General features: G+C 47.2%; 1 protein-coding gene across 4 annotated transcripts in view; it reads right to left on the bottom strand.

Annotated features, from left to right (window-relative positions):
- The window catches only part of UNK (unk zinc finger), an 890,253-nt gene that overhangs the window by 271,373 nt on the left and 598,770 nt on the right, over positions 1–20,110 (bottom strand). For all 4 annotated transcript variants that reach the window (XM_069200175.1, XM_069200176.1, XM_069200178.1 and 1 more), the window contains exon 11: positions 9,994–10,168. In XM_069200175.1, the coding sequence (XP_069056276.1) occupies positions 9,994–10,168 (175 nt within the window). The remainder of the gene's footprint in view (positions 1–9,993; positions 10,169–20,110) is intronic.

The raw sequence follows: 20,110 nt of genomic DNA, 5'->3' as shown, positions 1-20,110 counted from the left end.
GAGGAGAGTCATCAAAGGAATGTCCTAGAGGGAACACTGGATTTTCCTCAGCCAGGCATGGCACCACAAGGACATTGACGGTGAAATCGTTTTGTCAAGTGAGTAGGTCTTGTTGAGTCCACACCTTAAGGTTAACTTTGTTGCATCACACCTGTCTGAAAGTGCGCCTTTTGCGATGATTAACCCCACCCCGTCCCCCCAAACACACACCACCACCACCACACATTTTACCTGATATTGATGCTAACTTGACAGAGTGTGAGCTGGGATCCTGCCAACCAGCCCCTGCACCAGCACCAGTGTTCTTGCCCTAAATGTACCATTGTTTACACAATTGGCACACCCCTGGCACACAGCTAAGGCCCTAGTAAAAGGTACCAGTGGTACTAAGGGCTTTGTGACCAGGGAAGGTCCCTGAGGGCTGCAGCATGTATGGTACCACCCTAAGGGACCCCCTCACCAAGCACATGCACACTGCCATTGCAGATTGTGTGTGCTGGTAGGGAAAAAAAAATAAAGTCGACATGGCACCCCTTCCAGGGTGCCATGCCAAGAAACCACTGCCTGAAGCATAAGTAAGTCACCCCTCTAGCAGGCCTTTCAACCCTATGGCAGGGTGCACTATACCACAGGTGAGGGCATTGCTGCATGAGCAATATGCCCCTAAAGTGTTTAAGTCCACTCTTAGACATTGTAAGTGCAGTGTAGCCATATAAAGTACATGGGCTGGGAGTTTGTCTTTACGAACTTCACAGCTCTATGATGGCTCAACTGAAGTCTGAGAAGTTCGTTATCAAACTTCTCAGCACAATAAACCCACACTGATGCCAGTGTTGGATTGATTGCAAAATGCACCTAGAGGGCATCTTAGAGATGCTACCTGTATTATCACCCAACCAGTCTGTGCCAGCCTGCCATCAACAGACAAGTTTCTGACCACATGGGGTGAGAGCCTTTGTGCTCTCTGGGGTTGGAAACAAAACCTGTTCTCGGTGGAGGTGCTTCACACCTCCCCACTGCAGGAACTGTAACACTTGGCAGTGAACCTCAAAAGCTCAAGCCTTCTGTTACAATGCCCCATGGCACTCCAGCTAGTGGAAATTCTCCCCTCCCAACCCCATCCCAATCAAGCCACTCTTTTGGCGGCAGGTCCGGTGTGAAAATCAGGAAAAACAAGGAGGAGTGACCACTTTAGCTGGGACCACCCTTAAAGGTGACCAGAGCTGAAGAGACCCACTCCTTGTAGAATCCTCCATCTTGGTTTAGAGGAGAGAGACCAATAGCGATAGGAATGTTCTCCCCTCCCTAAAGGGAGTGGGCACAGAAAGGGTGCAGCCAACTTCAGGGAAAGTAGCCATTGGCTACTGCCCTCTGATCCCGGTAATTCCCCTAAATCTAGTATTTAGGGGCACCCCTGAACCTTACTCACCAGATTTCTGACTAGCTCAAGAAGGACTGCCAAGCCGACCCCAGCAGTGAAGAATCACACAACAACTGACTTGGTCCCAGCCCTACTGGCCTGTCTGCAGCTTTAAAGACCCAGCTCCAAGAAGGTGACGCATACTGCAGGACCAGCGACCTCTACAAACCCCCAGAGGACTGCCAGCCCAGCAGAGCACCAAACACACCAGAGGACAGTGGCCTGTCCAGAAGAAACCTCGAAGAAGAACGCCAGAACCACCCTGGATCCATTAGCCCTGCCCACTCTGCACCAAAAGCCGATGGCCTAAGTCCAAGTGGCCTACCGGTCCAGAGAAGGTCCCCAGGCGATTCTGACCTCGAGTCCACACTGTGTAGACCCCTGCTGGCCAACACAATGACACCTGCAGCCTGAATCCAGAGGATCTCCTGACTGAAACCAGATCTGTTGAGGATACCAGACGCCCAAGGAGACGCCTTCACCCGCAGCCCCCTGGACTTGGGGCATCTGACTGATGGTCCAGCAGCATCCAGCGAGCGCGTCCCCTACCTGTCAGGCCTTTGGTTTCCCGGAACTGACGCCCTGGACCCAGCCTGCAGCACCTTTTGTGACCCCTGGGAGCATTGGGTGCCCAGCTCTGTGTTTGCATCCTGCACCCGCCGCCCCTGAGAGTGTGTTTCTGGTGTGAACCTGTGGCCCACTCGGTGCTGATTTAAACCCCTAAGGCCTGTGTCCAGGAACCGCAGGTTCTTATCTGCAATCTGCTTTCTACTGAGCAATCCTAGTCCTCCTAAGATTCCATTGCAAATCTGACTCCAACTTTGACCTCTGCACCAAGCCGGCACCATGTTGCTGGTGGTGCACTTTTGGGATCAGCCTAAACTTTGAACTGTGGACATCCTAACCCCCGAAGATTGGAATAGTAAGTTGTGTACTTACCTGGTAACTGTGCGAATACTCACCCCCCGGACTCTATTGACTACTATGAAAAATTGCATTGTTACTTGTAAACTGCTATACCTGCAAAAACGAAACAAAGCACATTTGATACATATGCTTGATGCCTATTAACAGCCGTACTTACCTGCACCAAGGACCTTCTGCTTCTAGAAATAAAGTAACAAAATATATTTTTGCTATATATAACAATCGGCCTGGAATTAGTAATTGAGTGTGTGCCTCGTTTCTTGACTCTGTGTGTACAACAAATGCTTTGCACTACCCACCGATAAGCCTAACTACTTGACCACACTACCACAAAAGAGAACATTAGTATGATATACTCTAGCCTCTGCGGAACCCCTGGACTCTGTGCACACTATACCTCATTTTGGTATAGTATATACAGAGCCAGCTTTCTACAGTGCTCATCAGCAATAGCCTGGGTAAATAAGGCTAAGGCTTGGGCTGCACTTGCCCAAACTGAGCCCTGGGAGTAAGGGTCCAAAAGGCATGTGGTGTTCATCGACTGCAGTGCTAGCAGCAGAAGAAAACACTTGCTTGCCAAAGTTGGACAGCCTCTTGGACTTCCTATTAGGTGGAGTGGTAGGGAACGCGAAGGAATTAATCATAGATTAATCCTCTTTAATTGAGCAGCACTCCCGCAAACAGCGCCTTGAGACCCTATGGGTGATTAGCCACGCTTCAAAAATCACTGTTTGATTGACTGATGTGGAGCCCTGGACTACCAAGCTCACCAGCGTGGGGTGCTGGGTGAGGAAGAAAACAAGTTATTTACCTGTAACTACAGTTATCCAGTATTGGAATCTTTCATAAATTCACATGCTTGAATCATCCCCGTCATCGAAGTGGGAGTACCACGGTACATAAAATAGCAATAATTAACAATTTTTTTTTTTTGCCATAGGCTATAATGGAAATACCAGCCACTCATATAGCCTATCCAGGTCCTTTTGTGAAAAGGACCCAAACTTGCCTGCTGGCCAATCAAGCACCAGCACCCTCTAGAACACTCTCCAAAGAAGCTCCTTCCCTCAGATTTTCCAGCACGAGAGTGAAAAGATTATAACCTGAGAGGAAATGCGAGCGTCTAAGGGGAGGAGGGTGGGTTGCATGTGAATTTATGAATGATATCAATACTGGATAACTGTAGTTACAGGTAAGTAACTTGTTTTCTTATCCAGTATTGGATCTTTCATAAATTCACATGCTTGAATCTGAGTAGCCAGCAGTACTGCTGATAAACATTATACTCGCAGTGGATGGAGGGTGCGAGCATGGAAATCCTTTACAACCTTTAAGAAATAGTTAGCTCAGAAATCCTGTATTATGAAGTTCAAACAAATATAGATAATTCTATGTACATATACACATATATACTAAACATCCATACATATATATATATATACACATATATATATACACATATACACATACCCATATATATATATATATATATACACACACACACACACACACATATATATAAAAAACGACATACATAGATATATAGAAGCATGTCAAAGTATATTGCATAGCAATTATGGACTATTTGCGTATCAAACAGTTTCTACACAACCAAGGAAAGGTCTCACCTTAACGAAAGAGATGACAAAGAACAGCTTGTCCAACTAGAGAATCAGTTCTCTGCGAGGACTCCAAACAATAGTGCTGCGTAAAGGAGTGCGTAGTCTTCCATGTCGCAGCCTGACATATCTTAGCCAGGGCAATACCCTGAAACAAAGCAGCCGATGTGGAGACTGCTCTTGTGGAGTGGGCTCTCGGGCGCCCAGTCAACGGTTTTCCTGCTTTGGTGTGACAGAACTGAATTGTAGAGGAAATCCACCGGGCTATAGTGGCCTTGGTGACCCCTGTTCCTTGTCGTCCAAGAGAATACGATACCAAGAGTTGATCTGATTTCCTGATTTGTTTGGTACTTTGAAGGTAAAATTTGAGGCATCGTTTGATGTCCAAAGAATGTAGAGTTTTTTCTGCGATTGTAATTGGATTTGGAAAAAAGGTTTGTAGTATCACGGGCTCATTGAGATGAAATGAAGATGGTACCTTGGGAATGTATCTGGGGTTGGTCCTGAGCATAACGAAGTCATCAGAAAAAAACAGAAAAGGTTCTTTAGTCGTAAAAGCCTGTATATCACCAACTCTTCTGGTGGAAGTGAGAGCAAGCAGGGTTGCCACTTTCCATGTGATGGACTTGAGTTCCGCCCTGTGAATAGGTTTGAAAGGAGCTTTCATGAGCTGGGACAGGACTATATTGAGATGCCACTCTGGCGGAGGTAGCCGCACCGGAGGGAAAGTGCAGAAGAGGGCTTTCATGAACTGCTTAATGATTCTGGATGAGCCGATTGAGGGCATTTCAGCGGATCGCCTATAGGAGGCTATAGCTGCTAGGTGAATCTTGACTGATGCATGGCAAAGACCAGCCTTAGAGAGTGTGAGCAGATATGAAATAATTTGTTCAGGCTTAATTTGTAACAGGTGGAAATTGTTCTGAGAGCACCAAACACAAAATCTTTTCCATTTGAGTTTGTACGTCTTATTTGTGCTCGCTGCTCGTGCCCTAGATAAAATCATTCTGAATTCCTGATCGATGTTCATACCCTGAAACTCTCTGAACTCAGGAGCCAAGCATGCAATTGAAGAGAAGTTGGATCGGGATGAAGAATTAGACCCTGATTCTTCGTGAGAAGGTCGTGGTTGCAAGGAAGGTGGACTGGATTGGCCACGGACCGGAGTAGGAGCTCTGTGTACCAGTACTGTCTGGGCCATCTGGGGGCTATGACAATGATCTTCCAGCATTCGGACTTCATTTTCCTGAGGAGCCTGGGGATCAACGGGAAGGGGGGGGGAAGCGTAGGCAAAGTTCCCAGACCATCTCATCAAAAAAGCATTTCCCCACGACCCCGGGAGTGGGTATCGACTGGGTATCGACTGGCGTAGAACTGGCATTTGGTGTTCAGGTTGATGGCAAACAAGTCTAGGATCTGCTGACCCCATCGTTGGAAGATGCCGTAGAGTATGTTCTGGATGTTAGATCCCACTCGTGGCAGTTGTCGTCCATCCTGCTGAGAGAGTCCGCTAGGGCGTTGTTGACCCCTGGCAGGTGCTCCACCCTGAGGCAAATATTGTGCAGAGTGAGCCAGTCCCAAAGAGACTGAGCTTCCCTTGAGAGGGAGAGAGACCTTGTTCCTCCCTGCTTGTTGATATAAAACATACTTGTTGTGTTGTCCGTCCTGACCAACACTGAGGACCCTGCAATGCGTGGAAGAAAAGCCTTGAGCGTGAGATGGATCGCCTTCAGTTCCAGCAGGTTTATGTCCATTCCCTTCTGAAGATTGGACCATCTTCCCTGAATGCACATGTCTTGTAAATGGCCTCCCCAGCCTTCCAAGGAAGCGTCTGTGGTGATGATAAAGTCTGTCACTGGTGTTAGAAACGTAAGACCTTGGGAGAGATGGTTGGTCTGAGATCACCACTTCAGCGCCTGCCGAATCTTTGGCGTGACAGTTATTAAGTCGTCGAAGGACCCTTGCGACTGGGTCCATTGGGGTTGTAATTCTTCTTGTAACGGTCTCATTTTCAGCCTTGCCAGTGGAACTAGGACAAAGGCTGAGGAAATCATGCCCAGAAGCGACTTGAACAGTCGCACTGAAACAAACTCTTTTGTGGAAATTCTGACAGCTAAGTTGGTTAGCTTCTGCTGCCTTGCCGGAGTGAGATGTGCTTTGTTCTTGATGGTGTCTAATTCTGCACCCAGGAAGACTCTTCTGCATGAGGGAAGTGTGACCGACTTCTGTAGATTTACTGTTAGCCCCAAACTGTGGAATAACTTCAAGCAAGCGTTTGTAGCCTTGGAGGCTAGTAGCAGAGACGGAGCTCACTTGGTTGGTAATAGCATTCTTGATGTGAGTAATATGGTTGGTATTGGTCATACTCATCATCGCCGTCCTCTTCCTGGTATTTAACGTGTAGCTGTGATGGGCTGTGCGCATCTCCGAATGGACCCTCCTCGGATTCCTCCCAGTCTAGTAGATGACTGGGTACTAAATTTGACACCTTGCTTGGAGACGTGTCTGTGGGATAAATCTCTGATCTGGGCAGAGATGTGATCCTGACCATGGCCCGAAGATCCGGAGACCTGGAAGAGGTAGGAATAGCCTCTATCTGTCTGACAGGCACCAGTGGCATGGTAGATGGTGCCAATAATGATGATGTCGTCGATGGTATTGTAATCAGGGATGATTTTTCCATCAACTACCATCTCGTCGGCGATGGTGTCAACGACAGTGGTCTTGTCAACGATGGTCTCGTCCACGACGGCTTCTTCGACGGTGAGACAGCCGACGACGCTGTCTTGGTGATGTTATAGTCGACGGGGCTTTCGTTGACGGTGTTATCAACGACAATGTTCTCGTCGACGAAGGAGTCGATGTTGTTAACGACGCACTCCGTTCTGGAATCCTCGTCGACAGAGGTTTGATAGAGGGAATAGGAGCCCTTACCGTTGACGTCAATGTAGTCGGCGACAATGGTCTCGTCGACAAGGTGGTGTAGACGGTAGATGTAAAGACCGTCGTCACGGTCGTCGAAGGTGGTGTCGTCGACGACTTAATTTTAATGGTTACCTTTCTAGAGGTAGAAGGCTCCGAGGAAGGAGAAAGACGGTAGGACTCCTTCTTTTGAAGAGGAGAGGATGGCTCAGAGGAAATTGAAGTCTGTAAGCCTTTTCCATGATGTAATTTCTGCTTCTTTCTAGATTTTTCTGCCTGGCCCAGGTCCTCAGATTTGGACCTTTTGTGTGGCCTTTCTGACCCACTCTCCTCACCTGAAGTACAGGATTTTGCCTTGTCAGGAGTCTACCCTCACGGATGAGGGTTTTTGTGGAGAAAGTACAACATAACTTGCAGTCCTTCACCTGGCGTTGTGGGTAGAGGCAATACAAGCAGTCTTTATGTGGATCATCCACATGGAGCCTTTTCTTTCCACAGGTCTTGCAAGGGCGGAAAAGGCCTTTTCTAGAAGAATCCAACATTTTTTGAGTTCTCTGAGAGATAAAAAGCTTCTGAAGAAGTAGAAAATTGATCAGAGCTCAGGGAGACTCCCTTCACACGACGTGCGGTAGAAAATCTGAGGGAAGGAGCTTCTCTGGAGAGTGTTCTAGAGGGTGCTAGTGCCTGATTGGCCAGCAGGCAAGTTTCGGTCCTTTTCACAAAAGGACCTGGATAGGCTATATGAGTGGCTGGTATTTCCATTATAGCCTATGGCAAAAAAAAAAATATTTTAATTATTGCTATTTTATGTACAGTGGGACTCCCACTTCGACGACAGGGATAATTCAAGCATGTGAATTTATGAAAGATCCAATACTGGATAAACAAGGATCCCCCGAAGCAAGGCAATGGTGACAGCAACCGTCCTATGCACAGGAACCCCTGTGGTGTGCTTGGACCAGGCCTCAAGTAGAACATCTGTAAGGGTTTCATTTAAAGGAAAGGGTTCAGAAGGGAAAACTCCCAACAGAAGCACCTCTGTCAATAAGTTTGTCTTGACCACCACTATGGGCTGCTCAAAGTCCAAGACCTCAGCTACCTAAAGCATCACCATTGTACAAGAGGTTCCCTTTTCCATAGCCACAGTAGGAGGAGAGACCAGGCCGGTGTCAGGGAGGTGTCTAACCAACTGCCATCCACTGGTTCCTCAAACCATTTGTCTGGCTCCTGCTCTTCTTCAGGGATCTGGTAAGTATAAGGGTCCACAGAACCTTGTCTTCCTCTCTAGTCCTGTCAAATATATAAGGCACAGGCTCACCTCCAAGAAGCCTGAACCCAGTCGACATCAAAGTTGGTGTCAGACACAGCAGCTCTGTGTCAAGTCCAAAATAACAACGGGGGCACTGGTGCCTAGGGATGTCAGTGGAATTGATACTGCAGTGGGTGCCAAGAAAGGTCTTAATCTCACTGATGGATCCACCAGAGGAACATTGGGGCCCGACTGGCGCCAAGGACAGACTCGCCATTGTGGACCAAGAGGGGACCCCTTCCATGCCATGGGGCCTAAAGGCACTCAAGAGGGGCCGGGATGCCCAAATATGAAGTGCATGGCCTCATAAATCTCTTTTAACTAGGCAGGGTCTCTCTGGATCAAGGGAGCGTGGAGCACACCCAGGTCCCACCAACTTGTGGGGTCTGGAGTGCTGATGCTCCAACGTCTTAACGGAAGACTTCAACAGACGCTCCAAAGTCAAAGATCTCTTCGACTTCTTGGATTTTTTTTAAAGTCTGTGGGACTTACTCGACTTCCCCAGCGACTTGAAGCGTGACGACGAATGTCGGGAACTTGCTCCGGGACCTGATGCGAGAACGGGACCTTGAATGTCAAGAAGTTGACCAATGTCGGGAGGCAAGGAGCTTGAGGGATCACTACCTCAGCGTCTTGGGATGCATGACACGGCAGTCCGCTGAGGTCTTGGAGCCGTGGTCCCACTCCAGACACCAAAAACACACCAACTGGGGGTTTGGCACTGACATTTGCCAGTGACAGCCCCACATGAGTTGAATTTAGTCATTTGTTTGGGTGATATCCTTCACACCAGGGGAAAAATACCCATAAAGTTTGACAAAATGTTGAAAAAAGCAAGTCAAAAAGTGACTCTGGGGTAGCTCACACCAGATCAGAGCTATCTGCAACAGAAAAGAAAGGACTATCAACGAGCTGAGGTGGCGCCCATATAGGTACTGCGCATGCCACTACCGGTGCAGACGACGCAACGCCATCTACGGTGAGCAGGGGTACTTCTCAAAAATCTTCCGGATCCAGTCTGATGCCTGGGGAAAATTCTAAGGTAAGGAATCTGCAGCTAGAACCCTCTACCAGATACCAGCCTTGAAGGCTTTTCCCTAGCTCCAAAAATTGCAGCATGTCCACTTAAAGTAAACGATGCCCTTCAGATTAGCTCAGTTGCTTCAACTCCATACAATTACCCAGGCAAAGACCCTCACTTATAGTCTGCAACAACAGAAACCTCTTATGAGCAGCCTAGGGTATTTTAGTTGAGGAAAATCAATTGAGTAGCTATATTGCTGTAAAAGGAATGGACCAATATTTGTTCCACCCTACATGCTCTTAAAATTTACAGATTAAAGTAGTTCTAAACTTAATGAAGAACCCAACCGGAACTATGCAATATCATTAACATTACTGCAGCTACCTGCAGGCAATATAAATTGTATCAAACAGTAAAATGTTATTAAATTTTTAAACTCCAGTTGCAGCATATGCCATTTGCAGTAAACAGGGGTTTTCTAAACTCCTGCTTACACGCATATAAATGTAAGTACACGCGGTCTCTCTTGCTCTGCCACAATCTATTCATCTGCCTCTCGACCCAGAGACATGCCTTCTTGACCTCTAACACAATTATGTCAAGACTAATTATATATCTACACACAAGGGATTGTCTATAAGAGGGAGAAATTCTGATGGGTGCCCAGAGGAGCTATCAAGAAAATACATTTCCGTGACATCACAGACATACAATGAAGCTCTGGCTATTATAGTCCTTTCTTGAGATAATGAGAATTCCTTTGCAACGTTACCTATAACAGACTCAACGGTGTCACTTGTTGGGTAGAAGGGAAGCGCATTTGCATTCATTCCTGGTAGATTGCTGATTCCGGCTGGACTTGGTGGGGTTGCTGCTAGGCTGGAGGTGATGCTGGAGGAGATGCTGGATGTGAGTGGGCTGCCAAGAGGAAGAATCCCTAGCACATCCTGTAACAGGTAAAAAATGTTCAGTTAAAAAAAATAAAAGAAATAATGTGATAGGGTGCCCCGCCCACAATCATGCTGCCCACCAACCTGCCTGACTCAAAATATCATATAATGAAGGAGAAAGCTAAACACTTGATCTTATGACTGAGGGTGCAGAAGGACAAGTACATAAACATACTTACTCATGTCTCAGCTTTTCAAATTAAAAGCCCAAGGCACAATTTATAACTGGAGATGTAGTGAAACATATACTTATGTAATAAGGTTCCCTTACTTCAGTCTTATCGAAATGTCTAGGTTGGCAGGCAACAGCACAGATTTTTTACACTTATAAAATAGGTGAAAGAAAAGAAGGGGCTCACCTAGGTCACTCTTTTCATACCCACCATTGCTTCAAAAGCCCAGTCTTGTGCTGCTGCATGTAGAGTTCCTTTGGCTCAGTCCTGGCTTTTTTGTATGTTAAAGTATGTAAGGCAAATGTATAGCATATTTATAAGAGACTGCGTTCCTTTGTTTGCAGCCCATGCATCTTACAGTTTGTCTTCAGGTCTAGGCTTTGGTTTGTGAGAGAGAACTTTCCTGCTAACCAAGTGCTATGCTGCTTTGATCTTCAGTTTCTAAATGGCAATATAGCGGATACCACACAAGAGTCTTGTTCACTATGGCACCCTTGATGGGGTGTTACACTAAGTTTTGCCTATGATACCATTCAGGGACGTCCACTTGGTGACTCTGACACCTCGGGGGCATGGAAGGTCTGTTGCCTAGGAACAATTCTTAAAAATGGATATAGGAAAAGGTCATGGAAGCAGTATCAATGGGGTGACTATTGAAAAGATGTCAACAGCACAGAGGTACAACTATGTGCTTTTGATGGAAGAAGGGGGTGCAGACAGGGGATTCAACAAGGGTGTGCAGACAAGGTATTCAACAATCATCTGGATAAGGGATTAACATTGGCCACTAACAAGGTCAACAACAGAAAGTTCACCTGAATCATATTTTTGTAAATGTTTAGGTAATGCTGTTAAGGAACTGCCCCTCTGGGCCATGTAAGTGATAAGAGCATGGGTGAAGTCGAGACTTCAACCTTTAACCCCTTATGTATGTCAGGACAGTAGTCAAGTAGTCTGCCTTAGTCCGCTGAGCTGTTTGTAATATCTTCGCTACAGCAGGATCACATTAATTTCAGAAACACTAGATAAAAAGCTGCGACATTTATCACATTCCTCCGCTTTGGCTGAGGTGTCTCCTAGTAAGCCCATACAGTAGCAGATCCTGACAAGTAACCTCTGTGAGGTTTCAGCCTTGGGATAAAGTAAACCCAGGAAGAAAGACAACCTCTGAAAAGCCAAAGGTTCCTTTTATCCGTAAATAATAGTTGAGAGGCTCAAAACAATTGCCATTCGTTTGTAGAAATTCTCACAAGAATATGGCTAATGCCGAGGTCTTCCGAAAGAACAAGTTACTTACTTTCGGTAACACCTTATCTGGTAGAGAATCTATCTCGCTGCAGATTCCTTACCTTAGAATTTCCAGGCATCAGCATGGAATCGGAAACATTTTGCTGAGCAATACCACTCCGCACCGTTGGGTGCCTCCATTCAGATTTGTGTGGCGGCGTTGGCAGCAATGGCGCAGTCTATAGCGCCATGGTCACCTATTAAGGCACCACCCAGGCATGTGTATGTCGGTTACTTTTCCCCAAATTTCTATGCCAGAACTGCAGAAAAAACTGTCAAGGTTTGTCTGGGCCAAAACTAGGGCCCTGAAAGGGACAACCATCAACCCTAGTAAATGAGTCCTCAGAGCAGGGAGGCACGGGCGTGTGTAAGGAATCTGCAGCTAGAGTCTCTACCAGATAATGCGTTACCGAAGGTAAGTAACTTGTTCATCTGATAGAGACTTCTATCTGCAGATTCCTTCCCTAGAATAGATACCCAAGCCATAACCTCCTGGCGGTGGGCTGCAGATAAATTCACTTTAGACTAAAAAGTCCTGCAGGATCGAACAGGCAAAATGCCCATCTCTGTGGACCGGATTGTCCAGGCAGTAGTGTTTGGCAAATGTGTGCAGAGACGCCCATGTTGCTGCCTGACAGATGTCCAGAACTGGTAGACATTGTGCTAACACTGGTAGCAGCCTTGCTCCTGGCGCGACGGGACCTCAAGAGGCTGCTTCTTGGCCAGAGTATAGCAGACTTTTATGCAGAGAATGACCCAGTGCGAAATAGTTAGTTTCTGCACCGCCCAACCCTTCTTTGCTCCCATGTACCCCACAAAGAGCTGTTCATCCACCCGGAACTCTTTTGCACGGTCAAGGTAGAACGACAACGCTCTTTTTGGGTCCAGTCGGTGGAGTCACTCCTCTTCCTTAGATGGATGCAGGGTGATAGTCTGACCCAGGCGAAATGATTGCACCACCTTAGGGAGGAAAAAGGCAAGAGTGCGCAGCACTACCTTGTCCGGAAACATTTTAAGATACAGAGGTTTGGATGACCTGTATCTCACCCACCTTCCGGGCAGATGTTATTGCCACTAAGAAGACTGTCTTGATGGTGAGCAGCCAGAGGGGACAGTTATGCAGTGGCTTAAACGGAGGACACATTAGATAGGTGAGAACTACATTTTAGTCCCACTGAGGCAAGGCGAAGGAGGAAACATATCTACAAGCCCTTTGAGAACTCTGTGTACAATAGGTGCTTTGAACGAGGAAGGCTGATCAGGCAGCTGTAGAAAAGCAGCCAGAGCAGATAGATATCCCTTGAGTGTGCCCAATGCAGAACCCTGCTGAGCCAGGGACATAATTAAAAAGATATCATAGAGAGTGCAGAAGGAGGATGAATAGATCTTTCTGTACAATAATCTGTTTTTATTAGCTGTGACTGTGACCAGATTCTGCCGGAGAGCAGAGTCCCCAGATCTCCACCTCTACCAGATGGCCGTCCCATCCCAGATGCAATGCATCTGTCACTACTGAGAGATCTGGTTGGGGAAAGGAAAGGAGTCTGCCTCTGAGCTAATTGCAGTTTTTAAACCGGTTGACTGCAGTTCCCTCCAAGATCTGGACTATGTCGGAGAGATCCCACCAATGCAGCGCACACTAGAACTTCAGGTCCCATTGCAGAGCCCACATATGCCATCTGGCATATTCTACTAACATGATGTAGGAGTCCCGGAGGCCTAGCAGCCTCGGAGTATCTCTCACCGAAATTCAGGATAGAAGCCGAAACTTCAGAATCATAACTTGTTTACGCTGGACTCGCTGCTCGGGAGGATATGCCTGAAACTGCACTGTGTCCAGAACAGCTCCAATGAAAGGGAGCGTTTTTGAGTGAGTTAGGTGTGACTTTGCCTTGTTTACAGTGAACCTCAGTGAGTGCAGGAGGTTAGCCGCAGTCTGGAGGTGGGAGACAACAGTCTGGGGCTAAGGAGCCTTCGACAGTCAGACATCAAGGTAGGGAAAAGACTGAAACCCCTAATCTGCGCAGATGACCTGCGACCACTGCCATCACCTTGTTGAACACTCGAGGAGCACCGGTAAACTGGAAGTGCTTGTGGCCCACCTTGAACCACAAGTAACACCTGTGGGCAGGCAGGATAGGGAAGTACACATCCTGCAAGCCCAACACTACCATCCAGTCTCCTTGGTCTAAGGCAGACAATACCTGAGCTACACTGAGCATTTTGATTTTCTCTTTTTTGAAGAAGAGACTGACGTTATGCAAATCCAGAAAAGGGCAAAGACCCTTGTTCTTTTTGGATATCAGAAAGTAGCAGTAATTACAACCACTGCCTACTTCTGATATCGGGACCTTTTCTATGGCTCCCTTGGCCAAGAGAGCCGTAACTTTCTTGCAGAGTAAAACCAAATGGTGGACTACTTCTGGCCGGACCCTATGGGTCTGAAGGCAGCATGACCGCGTCTCCTCACAAGCTGCTGGCCCGGCGGAGGACAGTGGCTGGCCTGTGGGTGGTGTGGCACGAAAGGGGCGAAAGACAGACAGTTGATGAGGGGGTTACCGAGAGGCCCAAGGAAGTGGGCCATAGCCCGGGAGTCCTTAAAGCGCTACAGTGTCAAGTTTACCTTTTCATCAAATAGGACTGAGCCATCAAAAGGCATGTTCATAAGGTTTGCCTGGTCATCTTCTCCTAGAAGCCAGATGTTCGCAGCCAGGCGTGGTGCCAAAGGGCCAGATTTGCCAAAATCGCACTATCCGGTGAACCAGTCGTGTCTAAGACACACTGTATGATGAACTTTGCCGCATCTTTCCCATCCTTCACTGCTTGGGAGAGAATGGCCTGTGGGTCCTCTGGGACCTGGGGCAGCACCTGCACCACTGTATCCCCCAGTGTGTGAGAAAAATGGCCTAATAAGCACGAGGTGTTCAATGACCTCAATACCACGTTGTTGGAAGAAAACATCTTCTTCGCAAGCTGATCCAGCTTCTTGGATTCCCTATCCGGGGGGTGCAGAAGGGAAGCCACCCTGGGAAGTGGAGGCTTGGACTACCAAGCACTCAAGGGTAGGGTGTTGACTGAGGAAACTAGGGTCACCCGATACCGGGCGATGGTGGCGGACAACTATCCTGTTTACAGGAGCCCCTGTGCTGGGTTTGGACCAGGTCTCCAGCAGGACATCTGTGAGGGCCTCAGTTTCGATGGGGAAGCCCCTTGGCTGAGGCACCTCCGTCAGGAGGTTAGTCCTGACTTGCACCCAGGGCAGTTCAAGGTCCAGGACCTCTGCTGCCCTTCGCACCACCATAGCTTAAGACGCCCTCTCCTTTGTAGCCACAGTTGGGGGAGAGAACAAGTCAGAATCTGGACAAGTGTCTAGTCAACTGACCTCTTCTAGTTCTTCAAACCAGACCTTAGGCTCCATCTGGGTTTCTAAAGGGTCCAGAGACCTCGCCAGTGCCTGGCTGGTTTAACAAAGGCTCATGCATTGATATGGCACCTGTGGGTGCCAGAATCTGCATTGTGCAATGCCGTTCCAGCTCATCTGAGATCAAAATGAGGCTGGTGCCACCGGTGGACATCGATGACGCCGGGAGCGTTGACTTCAGGAACGGCGCCAGACATGTTCGACTGTGTGCAGCGGGCCATGTTCCGGATCTGGAATCGGATCTCTGAGGCCCCACTGAAGCTGAGGCCTAAGCCGCCACGGGACCTGATGGGACCTTCTCTGACCCCGCTCCAACGGGGCCACTCAAACATGCAGCACACGGCCTTGTAAAATTCCTTCAAGTGAGCGGGGGTCGCTCTGACTCCCAGAAAGGGGTGGAGGCTCAGAGTCGGCCCTGGAAATAGTTCAGTGGAACCGTGCCTGGAACGCCGATGTTCCCGACTCGCCGCAACAGCCACGGTGAAGTTGAAGTCCATTTGGTCTTCTTCTTGTGCCTTTTCCCCAAGTGCCCGGAAGACCTTGAGTGGGACGAAGAGGACTTTGAGCTCCTAGAGTGGGCCTGCGACCCTTTCCTCCATTGGGACTGTGATCTCCTTGGAGTCGTGCCTGCCGATGTCGACTGCCGGGACACAAGGAGTTTCAGGGATAGCTCCCTCAAAGCTTTCGGAGCCATGGCCTGGCAGTCCGAGCATGACTGAGTAGTGGTCGCGCTCGAGACACCAAAGGTATACCAGATGGCGATCTGTCACCAACATGGCGAGATGGTAGGCACCACATGGCTTGAATCCAGCCTTCCTCAATGACATCCTCTCACAAATGAAAAAACGTTGACACAAAAGTTGAAAAAAGAGCCTGTCAAAAAAGAAAGAGGGATAATCTCTAAACCAGATCTGCACTTAACCGGCACAGAAAGAAAAGAACTGACGTACGCATGACTGGATGGTGCCTTTATAGGTGAACGTGATGTCACGGACAGCTCCTATGACGCAATGATGCCAATCGAATCCGAACAGAGCCACCCAATGGCGTGCAGGGGTATTGCTCAGCAAAATGTTCCAGATTCTAAGCTGACACCTGGAAATTCTAATGTAAGGAATCTGCAGCTAGAAGTCCCTATCAGATTTATGACTCATGGGAGAAAATCTGACGATTTCTGGAGATGGACATTAAGCCTATACATGGCAATGGCCTGGTCACAATAGGGTGGATAGTACTGTATTAAATATTCTCTTTCATACACATTGTTAACCATAATAAGCATACCTGACAGACTATTTGACGTACACTGATAAGAACAGGTATGTTGTGTGTAGTGTGCGCCTTGATGCAAGTTAACATGGTTTATGTTTGTGCGCAGAGTGATGTTGCAAATGTGCTCACGTAGCATAGGTGCTTTCAGCCTCAAAATAACTATAAGCTTTCTCCATTATTTTGTGCACGCTATCAGAATGTTCTGTGCGCAAAACTAAAGCATGGCTTCTGCTGTAGGTTGTGTCTGCCAAAGGGGAATTTCCCACTATTTTCAAGGATAGTAACAGTGATTGCATAAGAAAATAAGTTACTTACCTGTAACTGTGGTTCTCCAGTATTGGTATCTTTCATAGATTCACATGCTTGAATCATTCCCCGTCGTCGAAGTGGGAGTCCCACGGTACATAGAAAGCAATAAATAAATAAAGAAAAAACTTCTTTTTTTTTTTTTTTTCCCACTGTAGTCAATAGGAAAAAACACATTCAGTTTTGTAACTATCAGCCTCATTAGAAAAAGCCCAAACTTCAGCCAATCAGGCGAGACCACCCCTTTAGAATCCTCAGCACAGAGGCTCAGTCTCTCAGATTTCTCTGCACTAGTGATTACATGAAAATTAAAGAGGTGAGCCCCTATGGGGAGGCGGGTGGGTCGCATGTGAATCTATGAAAGATACCAATACTGGAGAACCACAGTTACAGGTAAGTAGCTTATTTTCTTCTCCAGTATTGTGGTATCTTTCATAGATTCACATGCTTGAATCAGAATAGTCAGCAGTAAGAAAGATGGTTGAGTTCTGAACACCAGAAGCATGTCTGTTCACAAATCTTCTTATGTGGACTCACATAGGTAGTTAAATTATGCTAATCAACTTTGCAAAAGATTATACACATGAATATATACATATACAGATATATATATATATATATACCTACATGAAAAATATTAGTCTGGTAATACATAGAGGATGGAGGGTAAAGAGATTATTGGCTCACCTTATGCAAATAAATTACGTAACACTGCTTGTCCTACCACGGCATCTATTCTGTCAGTAGCTTCCAGGCAGTAGTGCTGGGTGAAGGTGTGGGCACGTGTCCACGTTGCCGCTCTGCAGATCTGGCTCAGAGGGACTCCTGCGAATAGAGCTGCCGAAGTGGATACCGCTCTAGTGGAGTGCGCTCTGACACTGGACGATAACGGTTTCCCTGCTAATTGGTGGCAGAGTTGTATGGCAGAAGAGATCCAGCGCGCTATGGTCTGTTTAGTAACGGCCTTGCCTTTATTGATCCGTCCATAACTAATAAACAGTTGCTCAGATTTACGGAAACTGCTAGTCCTTTGTATATCAAATTTTAAACATCGTTTAATGTCTAGAGAATGTAATGCGCGCTCCGCTGGAGTTTGCGGATTTGGAAAAAATGTTCTCAAAACCACCGGCTCATTTAGATGAAAAGTCGATGGGACCTTGGGGATAAATTTTGGATTAGTTCTTAAAAGAGGTGAGGTGAGGGCCAGAAGGAGGGCTGTTTTCAAAGAAATGTATTTGAGGTCTGCCTTATGAATGGGTCAAACGGATGCTTCATTAATTGGGAGAGTACAATATTCAAATGCCACGGAGGTGGAGGACGGTGAATCGGTGGAAACATCCTGAACAAGCCCTTAAGAAATTGCTTTATTATTCTGGATGACCATAAAGATGGTGAATGAGAAGTTCGTCGGAAACGGGATATAGCAGCAAGGTGAACCCTGATAGACGAATGGGAAAGGCCTGATTTAGCTAAATGCAACAGATATGGTAGAATCTGTTCAGGAGAGGACTTTAGAGGATGAACGTTGGAAGTTGAACACCATATGCAAAACCTTTTCCACTTGAACTTATATGTCCTGTTTGTAGATTGAACCCTGGCACAGGCAAGTACCTCCCTGCAATCTGAAGGGATATCTAGGCCGTCAAATTCATAGAATTCAGGAGCCAGGCTGATAATCGAAGAGATGTCGGGTTGGGATGACAGACCTGCCCCTGATTCGTTGTTAACAAGTCCCGCAGTGTTCTCAGTCGTATGTGAGGCTGCTCCGAGAGTAATAGAAGTTCTATGAACCAAAACTGCCGTGGCCATTTGGGAGCAATTAATAGAAGTCTGCATGGCTCCCTCTTCATTTTCTGCAGAAGTCTCGGAATGAGTGGAAGCGGGGGAAAAGCGTATGCATAAATCCCTGACCATCTGATCAAAAACGCATTCCCCTTTGATCCCTTCTGTGGTCGCCAGCTTGCGAAGTGTTGGCATTTCTTGTTGTCTCTGGTCGCGAACAGATCCAGACTGGGCTTGCCCCAACGACGAAAGAGGCGGTCGAGAACTAACTGATTGAGTTCCCACTCGTGGCAGCTGGTTCGAGTTCTGCTTAAGGCATCTGCCCAGGTGTTGGAGATCCCCGGGAGATGTTCTGCTCTGATGGATATCTGATGCTGAATCACAAAATGCCACAGTTTCTGTGTTTCTAAGGACAATGCCTGCGATCTTGTGACCCCCTGTTTGTTGAGGTAATGCATGACTGTGGTGTTGTCTGTTCTTATCAAGACTGAGAAACCCCTGATGTTGGTGAGGAAGGACTTGAGCGCCAAGGAAACTGCTCTTAACTCCAATACGTTTATGTGAAGAGTCGACTCCTGAGTGGACCATTTCCCTCTCACTGATAGATCTTGCAAATGTGCGCCCCATCCCTCTAAGGATGCATCTGTTATAATATGCACTGGCTTGTCCTTCAGGAATGAGAGACCTTCCGAGATGAGGGGGGTATCCCTCCACCATTTGAGAGCTTGTTTTACTGATGGGGTTATCGGAACTACATCGTCGAAAGATCCTTCTATTTGTTTCCATTGATTGCACATGAGAACACTTCAACAGCAATTAGACAGACAACAGTTTTCTATCAATGGAATGCAAGACGAAAGCATCCCCAGAAAAGACTTGTAAGTCCGAACAGAAGCGGACCTTCTTTTGCTGAGATGTGTTGCTAGATCTTGAAGTCTCTTTCGTCTGTGGTGCGAAGCAAAGGCTCTTGCTTGGACTGTGTCCAAGACGGCTCCTAGAAAGGTGATGTTCTGGGAAGGATCTAGATGAGACTTAGGGTCATTGACTGTCAAGCCTAGTGTCCCGAAGAGAGAAAGACATGTCTTCGTGTCCCTGGCAGCTTTTGACATTGTTCGTGCCTTTATTAGCCAGTCGTCTAAATACGGGAACACCTGTATCCCTAGTTGCCTGAGGTGGGCTGCAACTGGTGCCAAAACCTTGGTGAATACTCTTGGTGCCGATCTGAGGCCAAAGGGCAACACTCTGAACTGGTAATGAGTGCCTGCAACCCTGAATCGTAAGAATTTCCGATGACTGGGGTGAATGGGGATGTGGAAATATGCGTCCTGGAGATCTAAGGATGTCATAAAATCCCCCCGGTTAGGTAGGCGTAGGACGTCTTGAAGGGAGATCATGCGAAATGATTGCTTCTTGAGGTATTTGTGGAGAGAACGAAGATCTAAAATAGGTCTCCAGTCTCCTGTTTTTTTCCGTATAAGGAAGAAGCGGGAGTAAAAACCTGTTCCCCTCTGGTACTTTGGTACGATCTCTATTGCTCCCTTCTCCATTAAGATAGAAATCTGCGCCAGAAGTTCGTTGAGATGGGCCGGCGGGGGACCTCTTGGTGGTACATGAGGGGGACGGTGATTGAATTCTAGTGTATGTCCTCGGTTGACAATATCGAGCACCCGTTTGTCTGAAGTAATTTGGGACCACTGG

Source organism: Pleurodeles waltl, chromosome 7 (genome assembly GCF_031143425.1).
Source record: "Pleurodeles waltl isolate 20211129_DDA chromosome 7, aPleWal1.hap1.20221129, whole genome shotgun sequence".
Classification (NCBI taxonomy): domain Eukaryota; kingdom Metazoa; phylum Chordata; class Amphibia; order Caudata; family Salamandridae; genus Pleurodeles; species Pleurodeles waltl.
The sequence above is the reverse complement of the archived record's forward strand: the minus strand, read 5'-3'. Positions and strand labels throughout refer to the sequence as shown.